This window comes from Cibotium barometz, chromosome 14 (assembly GCF_041138505.1).
Source record: "Cibotium barometz isolate CiBa-2024 chromosome 14, ASM4113850v1, whole genome shotgun sequence".
NCBI lineage: Eukaryota > Viridiplantae > Streptophyta > Polypodiopsida > Cyatheales > Cibotiaceae > Cibotium > Cibotium barometz.
In genome coordinates, this window is record NC_141059.1 from 44,673,510 (window position 1) to 44,685,655 (window position 12,146).

General features: G+C 38.3%; 1 protein-coding gene across 1 annotated transcript; it reads left to right on the forward strand.

Moving 5' to 3' along the window:
* Positions 1-1,112: 1,112 nt before the first annotated feature.
* Positions 1,113-4,138, forward strand: LOC147632067 (pentatricopeptide repeat-containing protein At4g18520, chloroplastic-like). The gene is made up of 3 exons (XM_086807996.1): positions 1,113-1,288; positions 2,928-3,936; positions 4,037-4,138. Exons 1-3 carry the CDS (start codon positions 1,113-1,115, stop codon positions 4,136-4,138), a joined length of 1,287 nt encoding a protein of 428 aa, XP_086664122.1.
* Positions 4,139-12,146: the final 8,008 nt, after the last annotated feature.

Consider the following 12,146-nt stretch of genomic DNA (forward strand, 5'->3'; position numbering starts at 1 on the left):
AAAAAGTTAAGGAAAGATCTAGCTCGGAAGTTGTTTAAATAAGTAGAACCTTACCAAATTGATTGTGCTGGAACACTTTCTAGATGTGGTAAGGATGACATATTAAGATACTAGCCCAGGGAGGATGAATACTTATACATCATCAAGCAAGCACACCAAGGGGTAGGTGGTGGACACTCACATGCGATGTTACGACGGCAAGAAAAATACTCCAATCTAAGTATATTGATGGTCCATTCTCTTCAAAGATTGTATACTATTTGTCAAAGGATGTGACAAGTGCCAATGTTGTGCAAAGCTACAGAAGAAGGATGCGATGCCACTACATCTTGTGAGAGTCAACCAACCTTTTAAAAAATAGGACTTACATTTCATTGGCCCTATTAGTCCTACTGCATGTGGTACACAAGCATGCTTCATCATTGTTGTCCACAGATTATTTAAGCAAGGCTTCACAAAAAGCAAATTCCATGGCGACTGCTAAGTTTCTCTATGAGAACATCATTACCCGCTTTGGTTGTCCTTTTAAGCTGGTGAGTGACCAAGGCACACTTTATAAATGATGTAATCCAAAATCTCACCACAACATTCATGATCTCACACTACAATTCCACACCTTACTACCCGCAAGCAAATGGTTAAGCTAAGAGTACCAATAAAGTCCTCATTTCCATATTAACAAAAACTGATGAAGCTCGAAGCAATGATTGGGAATTTAAGCTCACAGTAGCTTTATGGGCTTACCAAACCTCTTACAAAGTTACAATTGGTTGCACACCATTTAAGATGGTATATGGGGTTGAGACAGTAGTGCCCTGGGAATTCATGATACCAAGGTTAAGGGTGGCAGTGTGACTGAGAGACTGGAGGGTAACATGTTGGTTGATAGGCTATTCATTATGGAACAACTAGAGGAAAAAAGACAAATAGTTGTGTAGAACATGCTACCAGAAAGGGATTGATGAAAAAAGTGGTTTGATAATAATCTTAAGGATAAGGAGATCGAGGAGGGAGACCTAGGACTTATGTATGGAGTCTGCAATGAACAGAAGAAACTAAAATATATCGATAAAGGACCATTTTGAGTCTGCAAAATAACACCTCAAGGTACTATGCATGTTGAGACTCTTGATGGAGTTGAAACTGTCGGCTTCCTTAATGGAAGTAAGTTCAAAAAGTATTATGGTCCGCTTACTGAGGAATCCTTACAGGTCACACATGATAAGAAGGCAGTCAAGGAGAAAGCGGAACAAAAGAAAGCTCAAGCTCAACAAGAGACTAAAGAAAGGTAAATCCAACAGTAGAAATGACGAGAAGCTATTCTGGGATCCGCAAAAGCCTTTTTGGGAGAGGTTGAAGGAGACACAGAGGAGTACATAGAACCTCTATAAACATACATTCAACTTCCTAGCCCTTATGGTGTGGTAAAGTGCTTTATAATGCATTACTTGATATGAGGGGTAGCCACAATCTAATTTCCTTTAATGCATGGAACCAGTTGGGAAAACCCCAAGTTCTCGAAATACCTCCTTAAAGGTGAAAAGTATCCATAGTAGAAATAACAAGGTTCTTGGGCTATTACAAATAAAGGCATACTGTGATGGCAACAAGCACATGGTGGGATACTTCCTGGTTATGCTTGGCAGAACATTACCTAAACCGGTAATACTTGGTCGTACATGGATGAAGACTACAAGATGTATGATTGATTGGTCGACATGGTATGTCTTTGTGGGTGAAACCACAACTGAACAATCTACCCATAAACCCCTGCCACCTCTCACTATTATCGAGGGTTGCAACAAGGAGGAATCCACAAAATTTGTAGAAACCCCCTCCACTTTAGCATCCACTATTCAAAAAGCTCTCGACTCTTTTACCTCCACACAACAAACCTGCATATCAAAAGAATGAGCAGATACAATGAGCTATAAAGTGGAAACCTAAATCTACCTTGAAATGGGTTTCCAATATTTCTCCATCTATACCACCTCAACTGACCAAGAAAGGAGGACCTCAACACAAGAATTGGTGCAAGAAGTCCAAGTTACAAGCTACCCCAAAATGGATCCCCAAATGCTTATGAAAAGCTCAAGGCTACTACGGGGGTAACCATTGTATTTGGATACCAAAACATAAAAGTATATCACTAGTCTCATTACCGCCCCTTACAAATTCCCAAATCTCCTCATGAATGATGGATAAAGGCTTCAATAGCTCAAATTTCAACAAAAGGGGAGGCTATTGTAAAAGAACCTTCACCACCAACACCCAAACAAGTTTCGATCCCAAAGAGAAACCCTATCACATGAGACATGGTGATTGATGGTGAAGCTTCTATATTACTAAAGGTTACAAAACCATCGTTGGCTATCCAAGCCCTAACCCCACTAGTTTCCCTAGAGTGATCCATTATGCAACTGCTAACTCCATTGCTCATCTATAAGGGATAACCCATAAGATCCATCCGATCTTATGAGAGCCCTTTACGGCCATTAAAGCTGTAAATTGACATGCCACGACAAGTAACAAAGAGCGCTCCTAGCCAACAAACATTGATGGAGCAAAGTTGGAAAAAAACCTACAATACCTTAGAGAGTAAGAAGGGGAGACTTATGCTAATATCATTACTTTTACCCTCCACATTTTTCTCCTCGACAAAGTTCATGTCCATATCAAGAGAGAGCCTGTTGGAAAAAGTTAATCCATGACAATATTGCTTGAACCAACAGTGTACTAAAAATCCAACTATAAAAATTACAAATTTTACTTCCAGCTCGAGACATTGTCTCATGGACTGCACTTATCACAGGATATGCTCAAGGTGGGCATGGTGAGGAAGCACTCAAGTGTTTTGAACAGATGCAACTTGAGGGTATTTCCCCAGATGCTTTAACATTTGTTTACACCTTGAAAGCTTGTGGCAGCACAGGATCCATGGTTAAAGGCGGAGAAATACACGCTTTAATTGAAAGAAAGGGGTTGTTGGGAAAAAATATTTTTGTCGGCAGCACCTTGGTTGATATGTATGCTAAATGTGGCTTTCTTGCCAAAGCACAGCAGGTGTTCGACAAGCTTCCAGATCGAAACGTAATCTCATGGACAGCACTAATTGCAGGATATGCTGAACATGGGCATGGTGAGGAAGCTCTCAAGTATTTTGAACAGATGCAATTTGAGGGGGTCCACCCAAGTGCCGTCACGTTTGTTTGCAGCTTGAAAGCTTGTGGCAGCATAGGAGCCACAGGTAAGGGCCAGGAATTACAAACTGAGATTGAAAGAATGGGGTTGCTGGAAAGTAATCTTTTTGTAGGCTGCACATTGGTTTATATGTATGCAAAATGTGGCTTGCTTGCAAAAGCACGCCGTGTGTTTAATACGCTTCCAGTTCGAGACGTTATCTCATGGACCACACTTATTGCAGGATATGCTAAACATGGGCATGGTAAGGAAGCACTAAAGCATTTTGAACAGATGCAACTCGAGGGGGTCTCCCCAAATGCCCAAACGATTGTTTACACCTTGAAAGCTTGTGGCAGTGCAGGAGCCACAGAGAAGGGCCGAGAAATACATGCTATGATCGAAAGAATGGGGTTGCTGGAAAAACATCCTTCTGTTGGCAACACCTTGGTCGATATGTATGCTAAATGTGGCTTGTTTGCCAAAGCACAAGTAGTGTTTGACAAGCTTCCGGTTCAAGACTTTGTCTCATGGACTGCACTTATTAAAGCATATGCTGAACATGGGAATGGCGAAGAAGCACTGAAGTGTCTTGAACAGATGCAATTCGAGGGTTTCTCCCCGGATGCTCTAACCTTTGTTTACACCTTGAAAGCTTGTGGCATCATAGGAGCCATAGAGAAGGGCCAAGAAGTGCATGCTATGATTGAAATAAAGGGGTTGCTTGAAAAGAGTCTTTTTCTTGGCAGGACCTTGGTCGATATGTATGCCAAATGTGGTTCGCTTGCCAAAGCACAGCAAGTGTTTGACAAGCTTCCAGTTCAAAACCCAGCTTCATGGACTGCATTAATCACAGGATACGCGAAACATGGACATGGTGCGGAAGCAATCAAATGTTTTGAATGGATGCAACTCGAGGGTGTCTCCCCAAATGCGATCACATTTGTTTGCGGCTTGAAAGCTTGTGGCAGCATAGGAGCCATAGACAAGGGCCAAGCACTACATGCTGAGATTGAAAGAAAGGGGTTGCTGCAAAGAAACCTTTTTGTTGGCAACACCTTAATCGATATGTATGCCAAATGTGGTTTGCTTGCCAAAGCACAGCAAGTTTTTGAGAAGCTTCCTGTTCGAAGTATCGTTTCATGGACCACCTTAATTGCAGGAAATGTTGAACATGGGCATGCTTTGGAAGCACTCAGGTGTTTTGAACAGATGCAACTCGAGGGTGTCTCCCCAAACGCTGTCACGTTTCTTTGCAGTTTGAATGCTTGTGGAAGCATAGGAGCCATAGACAAGGGTCAAGAAATACATACTGAGATTGAAAGAAAGGGGTTACTGGAAGGAAACCTTTTTGTTGGCAGCACCTTGGTCGATATGTATGCTAAATGTGGCTCGCTTGCCAAAGCACAACAGGTGTTTGGCAACCTTCTAGTTCGAGACGTAGTCTCATGGACAATACTAATCTCAGGATATACTGAACATGGGCATGGTGAGGAAGCTCTCAAGTGTTTTGAACAGATGCAACTTGAGGGCGTCTCTCCAGATGCTGTCACGTTTGTCTGCAACTTGAAAGCTTGTGGCAGCATAGGAGCCAGAGACAAGAAGAGCCACACATACTTTGAGGCCATGAGAAAAGAATATGGCATTGTTCCAACCTGTGAGCACTACACTTGCATGGTTGGTCTCCTTGGCCATGCAGGCCAAATAGACGAGGCAGTAGCAATGATCAAGGTGATGCCGTTCTGTCCTGATCTTGTGGTGTGGTGCTCTGTGTTAGGTGCTTGTAGAAATTGGGGAAATGTGGAGGTTGGGAAACAGGCCTATGAACAAGCATTGCGATTGGATGAAAATGATTCTGCAGCTTATGTCTTAATGTCTCAGATCTATGCAGGTTGAGGCAATGAGAATGGAAAAACAAGGTTGAGGCAAAGAGAATAGAAAAACAAGCACAGAAGAGGCTAGGACACTGCTGGAACATTGCTGGTTGGGGATTTTAGACATTCAAATACAAAAGTAACGATGCCAGTTAGAAAATCTCTCTCCAAGTGGAAGGGTATGTCCTAAGTTTGCATTGGGTGTCAGAGGACATATCTGATGATGCAAAGAAATATGTGTTCTTTAGGCATGTGAAGTTTGGTATTGCATTTTTCCTAACTAGACCCATGGGGACACCCATACATGTCCAAACATGCTCATGCTTATGAGTAAGGGAAGTGAATTTGTGTGTGATGATAGTGTCAATGTAGAAGCCATTTTCCCCTTTCCCTGCCTCATTTTGAAGAATTAATCAAACTCATATATACATCAAGGATTAAACCATATACTTCAATCAAAGCAACAAGATTAAATAAAGCATAGCATAGAACAAGAAAGAAAAAGAGTTACATTACCATCAACACACTATTGGGTGCAATTTTCTCCCTCATGTGTGTAGCTCTCACTTTCACATGACACGAGTATTTTGAGAATTAGATTCAATATATAGCCCAAAGAGCTAATAATAGTTGTGCATATAAATTTGGGCTTGCTTTTTCACTTTTACAAAAATAGCTCAAACACTAGAGCTTGTTCACACGTTAAGTGTAAATAACTAAAACTCTTATAACATATATGTTAATGATATAGCAACACTGCGTATATTGTCACTTATTATACTTCAATTAGCATGGCACATCAATTGCATAAACCACTTGTTACGATTCAACTGTTTGTAGTTGTTTAGTAGTGTAGTCTACTTGTTTCACTTTGACCATAATACAATCGTAAAGCATGGCACTACTTGTTACACCTCAACAATATACACTCGTTAAGTATGGTCTTAAGCTATATCAATAACACTGGGTAACTAGTATTTAATTCGGGGTCACCCACAATACTAATTCACTAGGATGACACACTAGTGTCCGGATATCCCCGTTCAGTTTAAGGGTGGATATTATGTAACATTCCTCTTGCTTGGATAAACAACTAACCTCAGTTGCGTGCTTGCTTATTGAGTTACAAATATACAGATTTTACTATCTTTTCTAATTATAACAAAAAGATATTTTATCAAAGACTTCTATGTGTATAAATTCTAGTGTTCCATACCGCCAAACATTATCCCACATAAATCTAGAGATAAGTATGTATCATAATTCTTTAGAGGGGATTAATCTTTATATCCCATACCATAAGACTAATACATAGTGGAAAATTCATAAAACATAGTTCAAGATAAAAGGGTCATTTCCTCCAAGAAGTTTTACTTTCAATGCATAAAAATCCTCCTTGAAATTTATAAAAATTTTTAAATTAAATTTATTATAAAAATAATCAAATGAAATGAATATCTTACCTCAAGAGTCGGAGTAGTCATCATTGGGATATTCTTCTTCATCATCACATCGATTATGTTTAATCTCAGTGAAATAAACTTTGGCTTTCGTGTGGACAATTCAATGTGATATGAACAATCTCGTTACATTTACGGCTGTCCAACTCGCGCTACGCGCCAATGAAGAGAAAACAAAGAAGAAAAAGTCACTAGCGTTGGTGTCCGTCGTTTTGGCTGTCTATACTCTAGACAGAGAGAATTTACCAGTAGTAGTAGTCACTCAAAAGTGAGGAGGAGAAAGGTGTTGGCGACTTACATGAAGATACGAAAGGGAAGGAAAAATTTTAGGTGGTCGGCAAAATAAAGAATAGGTCGACAACGTACCAAGAAAAATTTGCTTCTTTTTTTTTAAATTCTTGAAGAGCTATTCCGTCAAATATAGAGAAATTAGATGATGAAGCTTCTGCAAAACTACAATTGGAGCAAGAAATCACTGTGGAACTCCTTATGTAGGTAGTTATTCATGATCTTTTGGTGATCCATCCTTAATGCATCAATTGCATCTATGGTTTAATGAAGTATGCCATAACACTTCGTCATCATGAGTTGAAGATCATCATCTTCAAATTTGGGAGGTGAGCTAAAATCCACCTTAATAAGAGTGTTGGCATCCATAATTAAGCCATTCTAAGAAGAAATAAACACGTATTTTTAGCTATAGAGCATGATAAAGAGATACAATGTAGCATTATATAGAACTTAATGATTACTACAAGTTGCCAAATACTCCATGTTGGTTGAGAATGATGATCTTTGATTATTGATTGCATAGTTGTTTTATCAAATACTTAATTTTGAATATTTTAGAATCATAATAAAAAACTCTCCTTGTCATTTCTTCAAGAATTTTCTTTTCTTCCAAAGAAACATAATGCTATGTTAAAATCATACATCTACAAAAAAAAGGATCCAATGTGTAGACATGTGTGTTGAATAGCGATGCTCCACTCTTATATTTTATTATCCAAGGAAAAAAGATAGATCGTATTTGTATGGTCCTCCCATTATGAGGAGTATCCATGGTTTAGCAAACCAAGCACCCAACATCCCTGCGTTCACATGGGATGGTGAATTTGGAGGATAAATAGCTTTATTTGACACACTACAAAACATGCTACATGTTACTGTAATCCATTATCTCATAACAGTCCATGCATGGAGGAGTAGGTTTACTTCATGCTTAGACATATTATAAGGTCTAAATGGGACCCAAGATGAGCTTGAATTTTTGTGGTGTGGGGCTTTGTCATCTATTGTATCACATCAATAATACAATTTCATTCTCTCTCTTTGCTAGTAGAATTTAAGTAAAGTTTTGTGTTGTGAAAGATCCTATTTCTTGTGACTGTTTCCTACATATATCCATTTATACACCACACATTGTATCCTCTTTCATGGTATCAGATCTTAGGCATATTACATGATTTCTTTAATGTCTAAAATGATATCTTCTACAAGACCCCTCCCACTACCATTTAATGTTTATGGGGAAAGCTCTATGCCACCAATTATCCTCTAAGGGAGTTTAAAATCAAGGCTATCTTATCCTCCTTTGAGCTTTGGAACACTGTCTTATTAATGTTTATCCACCACTAATGAGCAATTCAAATAAAAACCCTATACCACCTACAATAAGCCTTGTTTATATTAAGCCTAGACATAAAGAGATGTAGGTGCTCTACTCTACTCCATTATCATTTGCATGGACTTAGCCATAATGAAACATCCACACTTGCATAAGCATGGTCTTTGTTGCAAGGAAACTATGAGAACACAAATCCCTTAAGGGTATCCAAATTCACCTTTAATAGGAGAATCTAAAAGAAGGTATTTCTCACGAGAACCCTGAGACAGGCCTTTCAAACAATATAGGGTTGTAACCAGTTTGTCTCAGGAGAATTTTGCTCATTTATATCTCAAGATATTGCCATCTAAAATGATAGTTTCATTACATATTTCATTATTGGTGAGGCCAATTGAAGAATGTTAGCTCCAATATTCTTGAAGATGAGGAAATACTACTGTAGATTCACAATAGTGGTGGTGGCAATACCAAGCTTTCTCCACTAACACAAAAAAAAGTGTAAGGATTATAAGTCTTTTGATAAGAAGAAAATGGTTAATTGATTTTCCTAAAATAAAAAAGAGTCTAAAGTAGATGCCAAGAGGTAAAAAATTTCATCTTCTTGGGTTACAGCATGGAGTCAAAATGGGTATCATCTCTATAACCCTCATTAGGCAAAGAAGATCATAGTGAGCCAAGATGTGGTATTCTAAAAACAACCACACTAAATGGATCTTATCTCTTCTTCTTCATCATACAGTAAAATAACCAAAGAAACACAACCTCGACCTATAGCATGGGCTTCCTTGCAATCAAATAGAGAACAAACTACACCATTTTCTATGGATATGGATCTTAAAGATAAATACTTAGATCATGCTATGCCACAAGATGGTAAGGGTTTCACACTAAGAGGTATAGGAAGCTTCTGGAGATGGGGCAGAACCATCAAAGATGTACCTCAATATTTTTATAAATCAAGAAGGTAGAGAAGAAAAATAGGGCTCCATAAAATTTTACAAATTATTCTCTTATGTCAAAGATACTCAAGATTTAGAATCCCACTACCCTCACTACTAAAGCATAAGGAAATCCAAATTGAGTGTGGTAGAAATGTAGGCAAAATATGACATTATCCTCACAAGATTTAGAAGCCTAACACCCTCTCATATGGCAAAGATACTCAAGTTTTAGAATCCCACCACCCTCACTAAAGCACAAGGAAATCCAAATTGAGTGGTAGTAATGTAGGTAGAATATGACATTATCCTCAAAAGCTACACTTGGGTGGATCAGCCTCCAAAATGTAACGTGATACTAAGTGGTTTTACAAGGAAAATATGATGCACCTTTCAAAATTCAAGATAATCAATACTAAGTGGTTTTACAAGGAAATTTGATGATACTTACGGCATAATTTTTATTAAAGCTCTTACATAGATCAAATGATTTCACTTTCAAATGTTTTTTTCTCCCACTACTAGGTTGACCATAGTATCATCCTTGTCGTGGAAATGTAAAGGTGTCACATGTGTACTAAAAAATGGATATGAAATCCTCTTTCTTTAAAAACAAACCTTGAGGATGAGGCCTATATATAGTAGTTACCAAAGTTTGTGGTTTTCTAAAAAAAGGAAATTTTATAGGTTAGAAAAAAAACTCTTTGGGATTTCAAAAAAAAAACTCCATATGCATGGTACCAAAGGATCAATGCTTTATTTTATGAGTATTTCTCTCTTTATATCCCTTTAGAGATGGAAACTTGTATGACTTTTGTGTTGAGATATTGAGCTTAACTAGTGTTGTGGACATTGATAACCCACCTGGGTGATCGCTTCCGCACTAATGCCCCTATCATGGTTGGTGAGATTATGGTTGATATGTTGCCACTGGATGATAAGCTATGCGACAACCACTTTGGAGTACTAGAGTTATGGTGTAGTTATAGCACTAGCTCATATAGTCAAGTTTACACTATGGACTAGCCATTTTTATGTTATTTTAGTACTTTCCCTTGTATAATATACTTTTATCTTTTTAGTTATATGGTTGTCGAGAAGAGAAGAAGATAGAAGAAACTTCAATAATCCATCTCTCTCTTATGTCTTGCTCTCTCTTGTGTATGTGTTTACTTGCAACAAGGAACTCAAGCTCTCCCTCTCCACCACCTTCTCTTTATGGTATTAGAGCTCCGGTTCGTGTGAGTGTTGAGGAGGCAACCAAGAGGCAAGAACAAAGAAAGAAAGAAAGTGGTACACAGGTAAGAGAATCGTCATCTCTTCCCCTTCTTATTTAGGTATGACACCCCCTAGGTAGCTCCGGGAGTTACACATCTTTGATTTAGGAGCTTTCTTTGCAAGCTTGGAGATTCTTGTAAGGTGCAAAGTACTTTGTACTAAAATTTTATAGCCAAAATGGTGTTTCGGGCACATTTTGCTATCCGTTCAGTCACTGCAGGGTGTTTTTGATAGTTTTAGGAAGTTTTGGTTGAGAACTATCTCTAGTTAAAATTTGGTTATTTTAGTGCAACTGTGCATTTTGGGACTGTAGATAGTGTTTGCACATGTATTACTGATCTTGGGTGTATATACACGTACTCTAGTCACATTTGGTGACATACAGGTTATGTTGAAGTACCGCTACTGCAGCAGCAGTCAAAGAAGATATTGTTATGTTATAGGTTGCATATAGAAATTATCTGTTTGCAAGTTTTTGGTTGCTGTAGGAAAATATTTTTTATGGAATCAATTAGATTTAGTGAGAAGCTGGACAAGAACAACTTCCACACTTGGAAGTTTAGAATGACCAATTTCTTGATGGGTAAAGGATTTTGGGATTATGTCGAAGGAGACAATGAGGAGCCTCCAGAGTTATCTAAAGAGAATGTCACTCCAATAGATGTAAAGGCATTCAAGGAGGACTGGAACTAGGGTGTAAGGAAAGTCATGGAATGGCTTTCAACTAGTGTCACAGACACAATAATAGGACACATACAAGATGATAACACTCCAAAAATTGCATGGCAAAACTTAGTTCAAATGTTCCAGACCAACACAAAGGCAAGGAAACTATAGCTAAAACAAGAGTTGCATACACGGAGAAGAAAATCATGTCTATGATTGAGTATGCTTTAAAGATCAAGGGAATTATTAAATCCCTTAGGTCTATTAATGTATCAATGGAAGATGATGATTTAGTGAGCGTCTGTTTGAATGGGCTTGGTAAAGAGTACAAACCATTCAAGACCTCCATCGTAGTCGGAAAGTATGTTCCCAACTTTTAGGACTTAGTATTTATACTGATCATAGAAGAAAATTCTATGATCATAGAAGAAAATTCTATGGGTGAGAAATCTTCTTCACAAAGCAAGAACACATTAGAACAACTCCAATTTAGGTAGAGGTTGTGGTCGAGGCTAAGTTGGTGGGCCGATATGGAAATCATAATTATGGACAACAACAGTCCAATGATTCGTAGCAACAGTAGCAATCATACACAGTGGAAGAGGCCAGTTTAGAGACATGGGGAGCTAGAGGGGTTGAGGTGGTTGAGGTGGTTGGTAAAGAAATCAGGATGTAAATAGGATAAAGTGCTATTATTGTTGCAAACCAGGCACATGGCAAAGGATTGCTTTAAAATGCATAATGACATTAAAAGTGGAAAGTTGCAACAAGGTAACTATGCATCATCTAGTAAACAGAATGGTGACGACAGAAGTGAGCAGCTATTTGTGATGTAGCACATGCTCAGTTCCACAACAAGACATGTGTCAAGATCTAAAGATATATAGTATGTGTATTCTAGCATCTCTAACCACATGACCAATCATGGTGAATGGTTTAGAGACATGCAAAAAATGGAAAAACCAGGTAATGTAGAAACAGGTGATGATACTATGCATCTCATTACACATGTAGGTAAAGTGTCATTGTATATGTAGGATGACACAATGAAGTACTTGTTGGCAGATATACTTCATCTTCCAAATATTACAAAGAACCCGGTTTCTATTGGACAAATGGTTGA